General features: G+C 48.7%; 1 protein-coding gene across 2 annotated transcripts in view; it reads right to left on the reverse strand.

The window, feature by feature from the left end:
• Window positions 1–18,871, reverse strand: part of LOC128726243 (uncharacterized transmembrane protein DDB_G0289901-like) — a 38,437-nt gene that overhangs the window by 8,246 nt on the left and 11,320 nt on the right. For both annotated transcript variants that reach the window (XM_053820041.1, XM_053820040.1), the window contains exons 2-4: window positions 4,931–5,068; window positions 3,227–3,307; window positions 10–207 (exon numbers count right to left, since the gene is read on the reverse strand). In XM_053820041.1, the coding sequence (XP_053676016.1) occupies window positions 10–207; window positions 3,227–3,307; window positions 4,931–5,068 (417 nt within the window). The remainder of the gene's footprint in view (window positions 1–9; window positions 208–3,226; window positions 3,308–4,930; window positions 5,069–18,871) is intronic.

Raw genomic sequence — 18,871 nt, forward strand, 5'->3', positions numbered from 1 at the left:
GGTACTTACCGCTAGTGCACAGTGTACGCCTGCATGCGCCACCTCCACGATGTGGTACTCGATCAGACATCCGTCGACCTTTTCCGGCCGAACCGGCCGGTAAGGATCCTCGGACGTGACATTGGTGGGGTAGGTGGGTCGACACCCGTAGCCATTTTCCTCGAACCAGGACACGCTACCGGTGCCTAAATTCAGTAAATCACTATCCTGCAAGTTTCGAAACGGAAACAGAACACATCAGCAATTGGTTTGCAACATTGTAACTCTTCACAAACGACACGATTTGCCACTCGTGCCGGGATAATGTGCACCCTTTGTCGCATAAAGTGAGGGCATTAAGCGAAGAGCGTGATGAAAACCGTGACAATAAATCAGCTCCAAAATGAGCCCTCTCACGCTCGAAGGAGACTTTCCCTTTTAATTCGACCTGCAAAGGTCAACTTTCACTAGGGGGCCCGTGGGCGTGGAATCGTTCTTAAACCCTTCGACATGCAGGGTCAACATTCTAGCTCGCTTTTCTCCGACACTGTCTGTCTGTTGGGCACAAAATCTTTTGATTGACGATGGCAGTGGGTGTCGTAAAGATTTTCCGAAATGCCATATAAAACCGGCGTGCTCGCAGGATGGTGGCAATCAAAACATGCACTGAAGGCCGTCGTTAGGATTGTGGCAGGGTTAGCAAAAGTTACCGCTACCGAAAGCACATAACTTTTCGTGTGTTCACCCGTGTCCCTCGTGGGCAATTCGATCGCAAAATGACCGAACCGAAAGCGGCCAATTTGATGGGGAAAATGGAGTTAAATTAAGGGCATAATCCTTTGACAGAACTATAACGGAATGTGACATACGTTCTCGCCAAAAAAATATATATCAAATGTGGGAGCGATGGGTTATCATGATGCCGAAGATGCTGTAACGTGCTGAGAAGGATCGACATATGCTCCAGTCCATTTTGGCAGTTCTACTGGCGAAGTAGTTTAATGGCTGGGAAACAAAGAACGATTGGGAAACGCTAGATGACGATTATGCTTTTTTGTGCCATCATTCGAAATTGAAATGGAATCGACGAATTCGACGAGCTCTAAAATTGCATTGGCCTCCACGTAACTGCACAAATGAGCTTCATTTCGAACGAGGGACAAAGAGAGAGAGTGAAAGAAAATCAATTTATCGTATGATCGCATGCAGCAACCGAATCAACGACATTGCGTCCCCAAAAGCGAACCCCCAGCTGGGACAGAAAAAGAAGCCACTGCAAATGGACGCCACATTTATCATCAATCTCGGGGCCATGTTTTCAAGTAATCGACGGCACCGAGTGCCGTTGTGTGTTACTGCATCAACGAAACCAGAACGCGAGACATGCCGGCGTCCGTGGTGCGACGTAAAAGGACGATTCGGTTGAATTCGCCAAGCGATGCGATGAGTTCTGCAGCGCGAAAAACATCTCTCTCCCGCCACCCCCGGTCGGAAAAACAAGGCTCGATATCCGTCTGTGACGTAACGCTTTTACGACCAGCTGAGTTTGAGTGCTCCCATCCAGCGGTAACGAAAGGACACCCGCTCGAAGGACACCGAACGAAGGTGTACCAAAAGTTCGTAACCTTCTCAGCCAGAAGCGCATGGTCCCTCTCCGTTGGGAGTTGCGGTCGTACTCCGATCGTGCCACCTTCTGCCCGAAAAAAACTCCTCCCCCATCGTCTGGCTGGCTGACTGGCGAAAGGACGACGCTGACTACATAGACCGGGTCAAGGTCATTTCGGAATTCCGCAATGCCACAGCCGCGCGGCTTTGCGTTGGCACCTTCGACCGTCTCGTTCACTCGTTCACCGGCGTGTGTCGGGCTTCTCGTGTCGGGTCCTTGCCGTCGGGTGTGCGTTTTGTGGTCCTGACGTCATGCAGACATGCAATCAACCCGAGAAGACCCAACCGGAGCGTTTGGTTTGCCGCGCTAATGGAATTCGAGCCCGTGGTTGACTTGAACGTCGTTTGTTTCGAGTGGAGGTTGTTTTACGGATTTTTCTCTTTTCCACGCTCCTGCTATACCGGTTCCCAGCTGGGTAAAAAACCCCAACGATGGCCCAATGAGTTCCAATTATGGAAAGTTGCATCGATGGTCTCTAAAAAAACAAAAGTTGCTGCAGTGTGCGGTGCTGCGCCTCGTTCGCAAACATTCGTACGCTGATTGAACTTTGGCATGCAAGGCCGGTGAAAACAACGGGCTATCGATTGGGCAGAAGCCTAAGGGTGGGCTCTCCATTTCCGCCGGGGATTTGTTCACAGGTAGTAGTAGCCTCCATGCAAAAGGTAACAGTGCCCTGCCATATCTCGAACCGTAATGAAACTTAATGGACGGGGCATTATGGCGCAAGCCTAGCCCGCGTAAAGGCACCCATCATCCCATTGCAGTTGGCAGACCGAGGTTACAGGCACGAGCTCTCCTTTTGGCAGGCGGCCAAATCGAAAGATGAACTTTGCACGACCCTTTTTCGAAGGGCACCGAACAGGATCGCGGAAGTGCTCGAAAGGCAGATTGGAAAGTTTGCTCAGCTCGTGCTTTCGGCATCTCAACAATGTGTTTTTACGGTTTGCCACAAGCTCCCGCTAGAGCCTTTTTTGGGGGTTACACACACAAGGCAGGTCGTCCTTTGGCCAAGATTTGGCTGGCGCTGTCTAGACGAGATTTTACGCGATACCAATCCGACCGGGTGAAGCGTGATGATAGCGTTTATCGGCTAATGAGATTACTGCTCTTGCCATTAGCATTACCCTTTCGGTGGGTTGCACATCGGAAAAAAAGGGGTAAACTAAGGAAACTTGGGGACAAATGGACAAAAGCCCCAAGGACTCACCGGCCGGAACTGCACCAACCGAAAGTTGGCAGCAAAAGAACTTTCGCTTATTGGAAAAGTCCAGCAGCTTGGCACCCTTTTGCTCATTTCCGATCGTGGGGAAAAAAATCGAAAGAAACACTTGGCGAATGGAGATTAACTTTTCTTTCGCACCGAGCGGCCGTTTATCCGTTCTCCGTTTCCGTCTTCGATAATGAGGAATTCTAATTGAGACCCAACGTGGACCGGGAATTGTGAAAGTTTGATTAAATTCTGTGCTTGTCATGTGACGCAAGAAGTACTCGTTAGGTTACAAAATAATAAACAGTGTATGGAGCGAAAGCATACAAAATTAATCGAAAGTTCACATAAACCTTCATTGTAATTGTACTTACCCTATCTAAAATTCCTATGTTTAGATAAAAGCATATTAGAAAGATGTTCCATCCCAGCCACAGGAGGCTCCACAGTGTATACTGAAATAGATCAAAAGAGAGAGAGAAAAAAAAATGAAACAGATTTGATAACTATTTTTAACGTCGAATCGTTTTCCGAACGGTGGGATCCACCGACAACACAATCACCATTCGCTGCTCGAATCCGTTTTAACGACATTTAACGGTCGTAAAATTTGTTCGCTTTCAGCAAGGCAAAGGAAAAACCCCTCCAAAAGTTGCACAACCGACCAACGGAAAGCGAAAAAAGCAAACGGAAGAAAAGCATCCCCACGAAACGTCGTCTTCTCGGCGCGTGTTATTCCCATTGTCGCGTCGCTGTCACCGGAGGCTATTAAGTGCTCACGTTCACAGAATTCAAAACCATCGCCACGTTGCCGTCACGTACGGGGGAAAACTTAAAATCCCACCAAAGTCGTCGCGACACAACCGCGCTGACACATTTTCACGTGGTTTATTCGTGTCTCGTGGTAGGGAAATGCACCCCTAAAGGGTTAGGCCGGAAAAGCAACCACCTCTTGGTGGGGGGAAGTTTTTCCCTGCCAGCAGGTCGTTTTTCCCCGAGCAGTCATTAACACCGTTGGCAGCACGAGGAAACAAAACTCCATCATACGGGACATGAGCTCGAGAACGTTTTGTGTTCGACATTCGACCCCATTTTGTGGGGAATCAACCGGTTGGGGACTGGAACAGCTACACGAGCATGTTTCGAGTTGTGCTGCAATTCTTAAGGGAGAGCTCGTTGCATTCATGTTTAAATTTTCCGTTTCAAAAATTATGATTCACATTTTACAGCTATAATTGTTTCAAATTCTAATCACTTCTTTCTCTCTTCCACTCTCACACACTTGCACAGATGATTACAACTCAAGGGTTAAGAATTTTCCAGCTGTTGCAAAAGGTAAAAAGAAGTACAGCGACGCGTAACTCAACCCGCGGATTAAAGTTCACCGCTTGAACGCTCGTGCAGCGCTCAGCTCACCTTCGACGAATGCTTTACGGTGGGAAGACAACCCCAACGTGCCCTACGAAATGGGAACGGTAACCAAATTACGGCCCTCGCGAGGGCAGACCGGCAAAGCTCCAGCATTCCCACTGCAGCATTCCGTGGACCCTCGGAGACCATCGCGGGCTGAGGTTGTTGAGTTGCTATAATTCATCGCGGAAAATTTATGCTACCCTTGCGGCCGCCGACGCATTCCTCAACTGGGGGAGGTTGGAAAAAAAAAACAAAACTCACACCCCCATGCCCGGGTTAATTCATGACGCGCATCATTCGCTTCCCGAACGGTCGAGATTAATCATACGTTGCTGCGTTTGTGCACCAACAATCTGTTACTTTTTATCGATCGTTTCCGTGATACCGAACATGTGATAAGGTTTTTTGGGAAGGTAGGAGGAGGTTGCATCTCTTATCGTGGATTTTGGGGAGGGAAAACCCATCCCTTATGGGGGGATGGGCTTTCTCTCTTCGGTACTTATCGATCGCTTGATTACCTTTCCTGAATAGCTCGCGTTGATAAGCGTAGGGCTAAAATCACAAGTCAATCTCTCACCCCGAGGAAAATTACATTAAAATACACCACCATACATACATACACACACACACAATCAAACCTTGCTCCAATTCCACTGGATACTTACCGCTAAGATGTATCTGGATCGATACTGATAGGCACCGAAGAAACCGAATATCACAAACAGGATCTGCAAGAAGTTCACCAGGATCGGGGCCCACATGTACCCGAGGAAGTCGAACACCTGCCGCTCGATGAGGAAAAGCTGAAAGCAGAGAGTGAGAAAGAGAAAACACATTAAAGTCGATCCTTTTGAGCATTCGAACGTAGAGATATGAGCTGATGGCCATGAAGCTGTGCTCGTACTGTCGTGTAAAACCACTTCACTTTGTGCATTTAAACACCGATAGGATGCTACTATCACTGTGGTGTGAGTGTGACGAAAGCGATCTTCCCCTTCCGGAAGAAAGTGGCAAAAACGTGAGGCTCCCATTTTCTCGACGCCAGAACCCCCCCCTTTTTGAGTGGGGTGCGAAAAAGTGCACCCTCCCACGGTCTGCTCCACGACGGAGCCAATAATTGAATTTTATCATTAGCATGGCCATTAGCGATGGGCTCGCAGAGAAGGGCACGTTTCGCTCCTGTTTTCGCATCGAAACGGGAGCGTTTCGAACGCCAACGGGAAAGCCAAGACGCTTAGAAATACATATTTCATCTTATGCAAATTAACAACCACGACCCAACGGAGGGTTGCGAGAGCGCAACAGTTGAGTTCTTGGAAGGCAAGGGTGACGAATGTTAATGATATTTTGCTCACCATCGAGAACGGGGAGCATGCATAATTATCGGTTTCAACGAGAAGTCGACATGCATGGTTAATTCAACGCATTTTTTGTAAGTGATGCATTTAAATCGATCCGATTACATCAGGCAGTGGAGAACGAAAAGGTGAAGGCTCTATAACTATAAACATGATAGACAACCATCATTCTGTTGGATTGGGTTAGCTCTACAGGGAACGCTACTAGAACGAGAGAAACGACCCGTTGACGTAGGCCAAAGACCGCCAAGCATGCTGATAGCGGTAACTAGAAGCGGATTGTGGCTTTGTTGCGATAACCCACACGGTTCCTTCCGTTTTACTGAACTACGCAACGCACGACGAACGGAACTAGAACGAGAGCAAGCCGCGCTTAAATCGTTGGCATTTGCTCGATCAAACAGACCGGACAGTTTGTTAAACACTTCCATCTTACACGGCCGCATGTTGATTTTGTTTTAACTACTATGTGATCGTTTTAGAGTGAGACCTTTAACAACCTCTCATTTAGCTCACTTCTAGTGCGCTTATCGGCGTCGGAACAGGCCATTTGTACACATCAACAAAACGCGCGTCGTTTGCGCCTCAGTGCATCGTTATCAGCAGACGCGTTGTTCTTACTTTCCTTCGTTCGCCGCCGCATTGCAAAAGAGCGTTTTTTTATTTGTTTTCATCTCCGCGACTTTGAGACGTACGCACGCGAGTGAATAAATATTAATATTGACTTTAAAAACTCACTCACCCGAACGCAAACGATCAGCAGTTCGAGTCGGAACAAAGCGAAAGGTGCGATTCTATATTGGAAACTGTTTTTCCTTCAGGCTCACAGAGGAGTTTATTAAAATATTTACAGCACGCCGACCGTGCACTTCCTCTACACCGGATCGGTAATAAAACTGCGAGAAAATCGCACTGCGATTTGTGACTGTGCAATAAATCAGAAAGTAACGCCATTTCTCGGCCAGGACCCCCCGGGGAAAGAGAGCTTTTTCCAGCAAATAGGATTCAAGGCAACCGCATCGGAGCACGTCGCCGAACGGCGCTCCGTTCGATGGGCAGAAATCAATCGAAATTTGGAACGTAAACGATATGCAAATAAAAGGCCCACCGGCAAAGGAACGCAAAGCTTTTCGCGCTTTACGCGTTCCTTAGCACGTGATCTCGGGGATCCGCGACGAGAGGGACAGAGAGAACCGAGTGAAAACTCGCACCTTCTCGCCTGGGTGTAAAAGACCTCGAAAACCCGACCGCCGAAACTCGGGTGAACAATCGAAACGTGAGTACGCCTCCGGTGGGGTGTTATTTTCTATTCCATCGCGTGGGACCCTCCTTGGCAAAGGTGAATTAGTTCGAGGACGAAACAAACGCAGCGCGTGGTGGGGGCGTTAGGAAGTTCATTATTTGATGGACAAATAGAAGAAGAGTGATGCTGGTCGTCAAACGAAGGGCCAAATATTGACACCAACATGCCTGAACGCCATGTCCGAACCGATTTCCAACCGAACGAACGCACCACCAAAAAGTGTATCGATTCTGTTTGTTTCTGCTGACGAAAGAGGGTTGGTATTCTAATTTGAATATTATCCACCGTTACCGTTACCGGGGCACAGGGAAGATCTTTCCACGCATCCTCACATACGGCTCTCGTTAAGGTGAGGCGAGAAATTCTTTAGAGTTTGTTAACTTCCGAGCGCTGCTGTACCTGTGTCGGATGAATCCGAAACGAAAATACACATTTTCCCATGCCCGAGAGGATCAGCCAATTAAATGTGAAACAATAATTAGGTTTCGTCCCGAGTGCTCCCAACACCTCGTGCTCGGACTCCTACATACATAAATTATTCCACCCGGCGCGCCAAGACCAATCAACGTGAGAGAACACCTTTTTGAATTATGAATTAGGGACCAAAATGCCACGCAGATGTCGGTCCAAAGCAACCCAACGGATACAACTGCTGCTATTTGTAGGTCCTTACAGTGAGCTCAAAGGAGAGCATGCTTTTATTTTCTCTATCCGAGAAAATTTCAATAGTCTTTCAAAGAAATCAAACATAGCTAGCAGAAGGAAAACCCAGCTTTTACTCGATCTAATTGACTAATAATTAAACTAAAGCGCAACAACTTGGCGCGTCTCAGCATGCCAAAGCACACTTACGCATTGCGGAAACGCCGCGAACGGATGGAAAAATGGGCACACAAGTCCGCGAGGCAACCACCCCGATGATTGGCCACGACTCCCGATCGATCTGTGTTTGTAGGTCGCCTGCCGATCTAGTGCAATGGGTTAGAGCGCAGCAAAAACGCGGCAAATCAAGAGCAAGATCGATCGAAAGCAAAAGAAAAAAAAAGCAAAAGTAAGTCGTCATAGCAACCGGCTTCTGTGCCCCATTCGCCTTCTTAAGGGCGTATTACCGACAACGGAAGGACACCGCATCAAAGGCCAGCCCAAAGGGAAGGTGTTTTCGTTTGCCTTCTTTTTCTCTTCGAACAAAACCCACCAAAGAATGGCACAAATCATAGTAGGCCTCGGGAGGCGCCCGATAACCGAAAACGGTGCCTACTTAGTGCTTCCTACCGGACCGGACGGTCGCGGTCGTTAGACGCCCTCGAGCGCTCGCAATAAAACAAAAGGCACTAGATTGCACTAAAAGCATAAAACTGAGGAGCAGTGGGTGGATCCGGGGGGAAAGGTGGGAGTAAGGGAAACCTTTTCCCACCTACGCCCAAACCCGTGAGCCCATAATCCCTCGCCACAGTGCCTCACCGACGGACGTATTTGAGAGATGGGACGTGGCTGCTCAATTATTGATGTTCACTTCAAACAAAAGAGATGACCACCTCGACCCAGCCGACCTCCGGTTTTCACACACACACACACCGCCCCACGGACGTTGAGAAAAAAAACGCGAAGGTTTCTTTCAATAAATGAGGCCGTTATATATCGCTTTTCCGTCTTTTTTTCCGGTCCCGCCCGCTGGTGTCGAGGAACGGTGACGATTTTCTTGCTTCAAGACCTCGCCTTAGGGCGTACGAGATTTATTTACACGGTACATAAGCATGATGCTGTGCTTCTTTGGTATAGCACAATCTTCGCGCACGTGATGAGCCGCATCGATACGGCCTTACGGGGATAATATTCACCAACGACGACGACGAAGACGACGACAACCGTCGTTAGGTGAAAGTGACCGTAAAGAACATCGCTTCAACCGATACACCGGCAGTGAGATGGAAAGCGAAACCATCGAATGCAGATACAAGTGTGCCGGTGTGTTGTGGCATTACAAGCCTTCGCCCAAACCTCTGGCCAGCAGCCTCACGAAGTGAACACGCGCGCGTAAAACGGTTTGAAATTTAGCACCTGAACCAACGTGTGGGCCCCTCCTCGAAGGGGATATTTGCAATCCGATCGTGTGCATTTCCCGCGGCACGTGTTCTACTTTCACATTTTTGCTTTCACGACCACGATGTACGGCAACGCGGTAACCTGGCCACCTTCCAGGCTTGTTGACCAGAGCCCCGTCCAAAACGGCAAGAAGCATCCAACAAACTATCCGGTTGCGCCTTTCGCCTTTACCGGGTCATAAAACATTCAAGTCGGCTTCGTCCAACAGGTCACCCGAACCCGGGACACAGAATCACCACTTTCCCGATAAGATCGGCCCCCGGGTAATGGGCCCCCACGACATGATGAGACAGATCGCCTTCTGGTGCTGTTCCTTCGTATCAGATCCCTTTTTTTTGTTTCATGCTCCTTTTCGTTTGCTTTCTCTGTGTCCCAGGCGACGAGCGGACCTTCCACGAACCGGGAATGAATCACAAAATTATACACCCAGTTTTCCCGCGGGATGGCCAGATAAAGAAGTAGCGCCGGAGAGCAACCCGAAGCCACCGAAACCATTCGATTAATGAATTATTTCCAACGACGAGTGGCTTCTTCCCGGGGTTCTCGGGTTCTCCGGGGGATGCTGAAGGTGGACATATTAATTTGAATCGCTTTTCCTCCGGCGTGGATGTCGATAGGGCGATTACGACGTGGATGAGCTATGTTGTGGACACGAATCCACCGCGTTTAATCTCCGCCATCATGGATTATGCAGCCGCTCAGCGTAACGAGGCATAAAAACCCACTGCTAATGTCCATAAAATTAGCCGTTTTCCCATGACCGCGAGTGCTGGCAATGGTTTGAGATGTTACATTGCTGTTAGAACCGGAGGGCGTTTCTTAAAGGGCACAAACAGGACCCCAAACAGCGTAAACGCGGATTAAGTTCATCCAATAAAAATGGATTGCACGCGAGGAAGATAAAAAAAGAGTCCCCCTAACATGCGTAACTAAAGTTTTATTTCATTAACCAAACACAACTTTCAACCGCGTTTTCCTCACGTTGGTTCTTTTTCCTTTTGCTCCTTACAACTAATCGTTTTTCTTTCGCAAAAGAACATCCTCCACCCGTCGGAAGGTCTGTCGGTTTTCCTTCTACCGTCGCTTCCTTATGGGACATTAGATTTCAATTACCGACAAAACCGCCGGCGGTGATCTGTCGAAACTGAAAGTGACCACCTGTTGTCGGTCGTACGGTGCGGTGCCCGAGCAGATGAAGGAAACTTGTCCACGGAAGTTTAAAAATAGATGACACACTAACAGGGGCCCCGCCGGCGTGTTTGCTGCCGAGTTTTATGGTTCACGGTTGAGTTCCGTCAAAAATTAGACGCCCACCGGGGCATCGGTCTTCGTCGTCGTCGTCGTTGACTTGCTGGCTGATGAACGTCGCTCCATGCGTTCGTCGTGTAAGTGGACACCACGGCAGAGGAACCGCGAAACCGGAATACCTTTAAAATTGGCTTCATTTCGTAACAGTCCCACCACCCCGGCGGCCACGAGCAATTAGAAACACGGACTGCGACTTAAACGCCACCTTTAACGGGGCTGGGAATTGAACAACCATTTAAAGATGTATCCTCCCGTTCGTACGATAGCGCCCCACTTTAGTTAGGTGGCTTTCGTAATCAAAGTGTATAAACAGTGCACACGCGGGCCCGGGTTTTCAACCGAAACATGGCATTTAGAATGTTTTTTTTTTTGGAAGAATATCCCCCCGTGAAACGAATCTCTCACTCGCGTCTCAAACAAAACCGAGAGAAGCGAAAGAAGCGACTGTTCACAAAAATAAACAAATCCCACCGCACCCGCAGAGTGGCCAACATTTCAGAGGAAAAAGGCCGGAAAATGGGGGTGGCCCTTTCTCCCGAGCACCCACTCCGCTTCAGGGCGTATCAAAGTCAGGTGGAGACTTTACGTTTCTGACAGTGGCATTCGAAGCACGGCACTGCAGCCATTTGTCTGTTTTGCGAACTGGCGGGGTGGGGCTATTTTGAACAAACAAAAAAAAAAGAAGACCATCATCCCCACCAAACCGAAAATAGAAGCAAACGCCGAAACACCAACGCCTCTTCCCGTACGGGGGGGGGGATGGAAAATGGAAAAAACTCCACCCACCCACCCCCAAAACCGATCAGAGACCCATTATTGTTTGGCCACAGAAAGCGGTGAATGGCATGGCGTGGTTTGTGCCCGAGCTAAATCGGGTCGAGAGAAAAGCGAACCATTCTCGCGCCATCCAGTGTTTATTGTTTTTTTTTTCGCTGTGTGTGTGGGGGAGGAACCGCAGCAATTGAACGGACCGAATTTTTAGACAATCGAACCCCCGCGAAGGAAACAAAAACGATCAAGCAAGCAAACAAACAAACAAACACAACGACCGTTTGAACCCTTGCCCGTGCGTAAAGGGCGCCGAGAAAAACGGGGTTTGAACAAAAAAAACCGCGGCCATTCATATTATTTACGGTCGTTTTCTTGTTCACAAATTAACGCCACCCCCAAACGGGGAAATGTTACGGGAAAACAGAGAAAAAAATTCGCGCAAATTCGGTGCACCAGCAGCGATGGTTGGTCTATTGTTTCACGAGCAGCTGGCACGGGGAATTGAAACGTAATCTAATTTTCACCGCAATTGATTCATCGCGGAGTACGTTCGGAGCTCCATTTTTTGAACCACACAAAATCATGAAACCAAACCCGCAGTGGTAAAGGTTTGGGCTTCTCCTTCCGGGCATTCAGGGCAGCTCATGGATGGAATGGATAATGATGATGATGAGACGCCGATGATAAGCAAACATGATGGAGGCTGGTTTTGGTTTGCCCCCCAACGCGAAATTACCTTCCGCACTGGCGGGCGGAAATTTCTCCAACCAAACAGGCGAATTCGTAACAAAGTGCGCACACGATTTTCCGGGGTATTTTTTTGTATGTTTCTCTTGTCCTATTATTATTTTTTTTGCGCTACGCTACGAGCTCTTGCTCAACAGCATCCGATGGGTTGGTTTTCACTTTCACTTTGGCGCTCTCCGTTTTCGCCCCCGGCTCGCAATCCAGGCCACTGGGTTAGCTGGCAAACGCGCGGTCTTCCGTTATTTCCCTTCTAAATGGCAAGTTCTGTGTGACCTTTCGGTTGGGCTTTCGGCGAGGGGCGCATAAAAGAAGTACGCCAACGGAACAAAAACATCGTCTGGAGAAAGTCAGTGTTTTTTTGTCTAAGGACCCAACCATTTGGCTAGCGTACCGAAGGAAATCAGTTCCCCTTTCGAACGGACAAATTTTTACTCTGCGATAGCGTCTTGAAACGTGGAGAAGAAAAGAAAAAGGCTTGCAACCGAACCGAATATTTTATAAATAGCCCAACCCCGCTGGAAGCAAGAGCGGGGACATAAAACTCGGGGCTCGATTGGTCACAAAAACACAAAAATATTTCCCTCACTGGCGGCACCTCCTTTAGTGAGGGGGTGGCGGTGGGCGCGAAAAATCAACACAAAAGCGATACACCACCACCACCACGCCACGGGCTAAATATAAAACCGGTCATTATCCGTCAACTACAGAATTTTGTCGACACATTCTTTTCAAGGGAGGAGACTAACTATTTATCATCGACCCACCCAGCCACGGGGCCGTGTCATGAAGATTTACTGCATCACCCTGGCGCGAGACATCTCGTACCATAACGCGAGACATTCTCACGCGCCAGCTACAACGCGTGGCGAAAATAAAAATGTTGTTTTGTTTTTTTTTTTTTTCAGAAAACACATTCCTTTCCCTCCCCACTTAGGGATTGAGGGGGGTGGAGGGCATTCATCAAACACTTGAAACACCCACATACACACCCCCACGAGCCATTTTCCGACCAGTTGGCTTCTCGCCGCACAGAGTATACGCGCACGAGCACCCAAGCGCGTCTTGTACTCGAGGTTGTACGCTCGTTGCAAGCGCCTTCGCCCTAAACAAATAATTACATTCGACCGACCGGCCGGCCTACGGCGTACGGCAACATAATGTGCCATTTTCTCCCAAAGCGCCCCCTACAATTATGCTGCCGTGTGTATGCAAAAGTGGGATTATTAAAATTTCGGTATCGCTCCGCGGGTATCGCCTGCCCCAACTCGTTTCGAGAGGAAACGAAATTAAAAACTTTCCCTTTCACGTGTTGGGTGTGGAGCTCGTGAAGGTGGGAGAGAGGATGGCACAAGCATGATTCAAACATTTCATTTTACTCTCGATTGTGGCGAATGGAGCGCGACCGTTTGAGGGATTTTGATGTAGTTGGCACGAGAAACAGCAGCACAACCTGATTTTCGAGTACGATTTTGTGGAGCCAAAGAAAGCTGGCCCGTCCCCGACACGGAACAGGAAAAGTTATATTCAAAAACATCAAACGCCCAAAAACTAGAGGCTCGAAAGTAACGAAAGAAATGAAAACGTCTCCACTCCGGCCGATGTCAGAGAGCGTCTCTCTTTCTTTTGCTTTCTTTTTGATTAGGATGTGGAAATTTTTTTTTTCGTATCCCTATTCCTGTTGCAAATTAAACCCGCAACACTTCACGTGGTTCGGCGGGAGAAATGAAGAAGAAATACGAAAAAAAAACACTCCCAGTAATAAGTAAACCCCACTTTGAAGCTCGGCCTCCGACAAAAAAAAACCGATGCACGATAAAAGCTGTCACTCAAGCGCGAAGGCTCAAAAGGATTGACTCGAGCGCTGGTTGATCCGCGGCTTCAGCTCAACTCCAGCCAACCGCCCTCGCGAGTCCTCGGTGGCCCAAAATCCGGAACCGTTGAGGAGTTTCCTAGAAACACCTCCCAGGGAACCGACCGAAGACAGGCGGCGTGCCGAAGCAAATGGATGGAAGTGGGATTTTGCTCAATTTTCTTTTGCCAAAATAATAACAAACAATCGCGAACAGGGAGGACAGGAAGGACAAGTGCTCCACCGTCGTGGGGTGGAGGTTTTAAGGCGCTGGAGTGCTCCACCCACCCCTCGTGGAATGACAACCCCAACAAAACAGTGGCAAGGACCTTTCCTGCTTTCGACGCACGAGCGTACCCGACCGGGGCAAACAAAGAGCCATCGCAGTGGTGGAAAAAGGGAAAGAAAACCGGCCCGATGATACGACAGGTGTTTTGCTTATTGTACGCCTTTCGAGGACGTTCGAGAGATGGGGGAGAGAGGAAAGAGCCTTCCCGTAGCCGAGAAAGCAAAGTCAAAAACAGGTTTTTGGGTCTTCGGTTCACAAATGCACCAGCAGCGTTTCTAACCTGCTCGTTTGCTTGTTCGCATCAACCTCTAGCAGCTTATTGAGCGAGCGTTTCATTTTCCTTTGAAGGATCGGCCCTTCTATCATGCACACACACACACACGACGAGCCCACATGCCACACACACACACACACACACTGGTTGCGATCTGTTATTGCTATCCTCGATTTCCATTCCGGGCGGAAGGACTGCAATCACTTTCAAGAGCGCGTCGGGACGCATGTCGCAGCAGGGCGCGTAGGCAGGCAAACAGGCAGACAAAATTATCCTTGCTCATCACGGGAAAAAAGGGGTCAAACGCCACAGTACAACACGTGGTTTCAGCATCGCTTCAACAACAAGATGGATTGGTTAAGGCAGGTTGAAAATTACCCCCTAAAAGCAAGTAGCGTGAGCGAAGAATGGAAACAAATTAACCCTTCGTGGAAGTGATTAGCTCAGAGAATGGGGATTAAATATGTACCTTTTGGATGGGTTTGCAAAACGTTTGCCACACACTGTACGCCTTGTCTTGTGAGTTCATCTCACCTGCAGAAGTGGAATGAGTCCTTCAAACGAAGCCCACCCCATGGCATGAAAGATGCCTGCTTTCCATTCCCGTAGCGTGCAAATGGGAGTTTTGTTTCTTGTTTCGTGTCATCTTTTTGAAATTCTCATCACAGCCGAATGGATGGCACACCACAAATGACACGAAATCCAACTCGAGAACCAAATTACTCAGCAAACAAAGAGCATCCTTGTGCTGGGCTCAAACAAGACGGAATAAGATTAGGACTTCAGTTAACCGAACTGACAATGTGTTGCAATCTAAAAGAAAAATACAAGCCACCGAAATAATGTGCGCAATCCGGCATGCTTTAACGCAACGCATCCATAATCATATCCTGTTGCTTGTGGGTGAGCGTTTTCTGGCGTGTTTATTTACTTTTTTTATGATGAACTATAAAAAAAAGGCCAACGATCAACATCAAACGCGGTACAGCGCAAGAAGGACACACACAAGACGCACGAAATTTTTCCCTTCACGCGTAATTCGATACGCCTCGCACCGGAAGCGGGCCGGAAAAGCGAAACCAGCGTCGTCCTCTGGCCTGCAGGTTAAGGGTAATTCAATTAAGAAAAAAAAATCTACAAACCACCGGTCAAGAGTAGGGCGGGCACGCTTCCGACGAGTGGCCAACAACTCGCACAACAACAGGTACAACGTTCCCGTGGCAGATTGAACAAACGGTCACTTTAAACGGGCGCCCCACGATGGTGGGCTGACGATCGATTTGCCCGTCGAAGACGATGGTTGATGACGAAACGGAAGAGCGATCGGAAGCGCAACCGCAACCATAAAAGTGATTTCCGTTTTCCAAAAAACGCCTTCCACCACCAGCACCATCTCAAACGCAAAGAGGAAATTACCGTAACGAACCGCCCGAGGTTGCCGAAATGGTGTAAAATTAAAAAAAAAAGGAGTTCCCAAAGAAAACGCAACCAAACGAAGCGAACCAACTGAAACAGGCACACCTTTTAAGCCAGATTGAATGCCCAGCCGCTTCGAGTGGTGGCTTCCAACAGCTTCCCTTTTTTTTCTGGCTCTCCCCCTCGCATTTTCCAAAACGAAAATCCCCTCCCGGCTCATAATAATTGATAAAGTTTCCACTCGAGGCTTCCGCACGGCGCGGCGAAACACAAACAAACAGGCGGCCCAAAGTGAGCGTCCAATCCAAGCGCGCGTGTGCCCCAGCGAATCATCAATTAAAGCAGCCTCATTTAAAAACCCAAATAACGCTCAATTAGCGAGATGGCTCGGGTTCGGTTTGGGAGTTGGATGTCCTCCCGCCCCCACCCCACGGGAAGCACCCATCACTCCCTGTCTCACGGATGAGAAGAATGATGGTTGGGGTTTTGGGAAAAAAAGTGACACAGTTTAAATTAAATAAATAACAGACCGAATAAAATGAATAAATAAATAAGTCCCCACGCGCCTTAGCAGGGGAGCGTTGGTTTCGCGTGCCATTTGTGGCGCCATCACCGGAGGGGGGGGGGTAAAAAAACGTCACCCAGCGTGTGTGAGTGTTTGTAATTCGCTCGATATGTTTTATGTACTTGGCTTGAGAAACAAAATAAAACCCCAAACACCGGTCCACGAACATAGTAGGCGGGGTGCTCTTTAGTATTCACGCAGGAATGTACAGGGCATTACAAAACAATGGCAATTAAAAGCACACATACCTACACACACACACACACCAGTGGGGTTTTTGAATTGACAGTTTTATTTTTCCGCGCCAACCGCGTGGCAGGATCAAGAAGCCATCGCCACGAAAAAAAACACCAAACCCGCGTGCCGAGGATCGAAACCGGGACCTCTGGGTGCCAGAATCATAAATACAACACAGTGACAGTATTTTGAGCACACTCGCGACATAAAAATGACGCCACTTAAGAGCGAACTCGCGCACGAGCGGCACACGCGAGCAAATAAATCTTCCAATCTGTTTCGGTGTGGCCCCCTTCAGCCCACACCCACCCCGGTTCCAATGGGGCTGGAATGCGCGCTCGAAATTAAATGGAAAGCGTCTACCAGATAGATCAACTCACCAACCCCACGCGGGGCCATTCTGATGCGGGTTTTTTTTTTGGGGGGAGGACGCTTTTGTCTGGCCTTTCCTTTTTTTCTGGCTTCAGCAGGAAAGCATGCTTGAGTTTGGTGTTTGACGCCAGCAGTGTGAGAGAGAAGAGCATCAACCAAGCGTGATGCAAGTAAATATTTCAATTATCGTCACATCGCACCCTTTGTAAGAGGGGGAGAGATGGGCCGTCACCCGATTAGGTGTTCGATAATAATTCCATAATAATGATTAATTGACTCGTCGGTTGACCTATCGTGGCGTGGTTTGCAATCGAGAGCAGTAACGACACGAGATAGATTAATTGATTGCATCGAAACAATCGCTCGAATATGGAGCCATTGCGATCGTTCTAGTTTGATAAAGGGTTTGGTTGAGATATCGGTTCAGAATACAAGTACTTTTCCTTCAGCACGCACGCATTTGAATTGAGATAATTTATATTAGATCTACCTCATATTGGTTATTTGAATGTTAAAATATCAACCTTGATGAGAAATATGCTTTTTACTCCACAAGCTTTCTTGCTCCAATAGGGTCTATTCGTAAAGCTTATAACTCGCATCCAGCAGCAAGCAAAAACCTCCCGAACGAGTTTACAAAAGTGCTCCCCACCCGTCAGGGTGCGAAACAAGATGAATGACGGCAAATGTCCTTGCAATTAGCTCACTCGGTCCGTTTAATGCCCGGCCTCGTCCATCCGGTTCTCTGGTCGTCTTTTGCACCCACTTCAGGTCACTGATCGGATCATAAGCCTAAAGGGTTGCTATTTTTTTCATCATTTTCTTCCTTCTTTTCCACCTCGCGACCGGTGTTGTCGCCCGATCCCAACCGTCGGTGCTGACAGCAACGCGAAACAGAGAGCGTACAAATCGATTAAAACATCAATCAACGCGAGCAAACGCGAAGAAGACTCGTCCTTCCAGCGATCAACCCAACCGTACGGTGATGGTCGAACGAGTCGACATGATGATGTCCACTCTCTTGGGCAGGGATGGGACATTTTTGAAATTTTTGTCCCCATCTCGGGACGATGCGTTCCGTTCAAGCTACCAGCTTCGTGCTTTATCATAAGCCTGCGGTTGCCGTTCCGGAGCATCCGGGGAACGATTCTGGTATCATTAGCAGCGCTGTTTTATGATTCCTCACGAACGATCTCCGCGGTCTGGCTGTTGGGAATCAATTTGAAGCTTCGTGTCGGCGCAAGAAAAAAGGTAAATCATTTCAATAACAGTGCCTCGTCCCCCGAAACGAACGCCGTGTTTGAACAAATGCATTGCTCTCACAGTTTCTTACAGCCGCTTCTTAATTTGAGCGCGTCCTGAAGCATACCCGACGCCGGAGGGGATTTTCGTGGGCTTTCGTGGATCCGGTAGATAGATAAGCCTTCTCCAGGAAAGCCCTTTCGTTTATCCCTCCAGCCAGCCTCCAGCCAAACTTTGAACGATATTTGGCGCAATTGCCGCACGAAACCGCTCGTGTGTTTGCTTTGGCCAACTCCGCAGGACTTACGGCACTCGGGCTGGCTCCCACGGACGGATCCGGATCTGACGCCGTTCCGTTTGAGTGGCCCTTTGTTTGCGCACACTACACTAATCCCGGACACTCGGACTCGGAAATGTACGAATTTTCACTGATACACACACGCACACGTACACCCCTCGGAATCGGACGGATCCTTCTAATTCCACTCGACCGAACTGGCGAGCGCATGTGATGAGTGAGACAAGCGTGACAGAATGCCCTAAAAAGCGCCTTTCTAGCATTGGGGTGGAAAACCGGCCTGCGCCCCAAGGGATGCACCCCCAACCGGGCTTGGTCACAAAGAACGGCCACCACCCACAGACAGAAGGAACGATTAGGAAGGATCAAGTGTCAGAAACGTGTGTGGGCGAGTGCACGCGTATGTTTCGTCCTTGTTCTTTATATGTGTTTTGCTTTTCGTTGCCCCCGAATGGCGTCTGACGTTATCGCGAT

This window comes from Anopheles nili, chromosome 3 (assembly GCF_943737925.1).
Source record: "Anopheles nili chromosome 3, idAnoNiliSN_F5_01, whole genome shotgun sequence".
Taxonomy (NCBI): domain Eukaryota; kingdom Metazoa; phylum Arthropoda; class Insecta; order Diptera; family Culicidae; genus Anopheles; species Anopheles nili.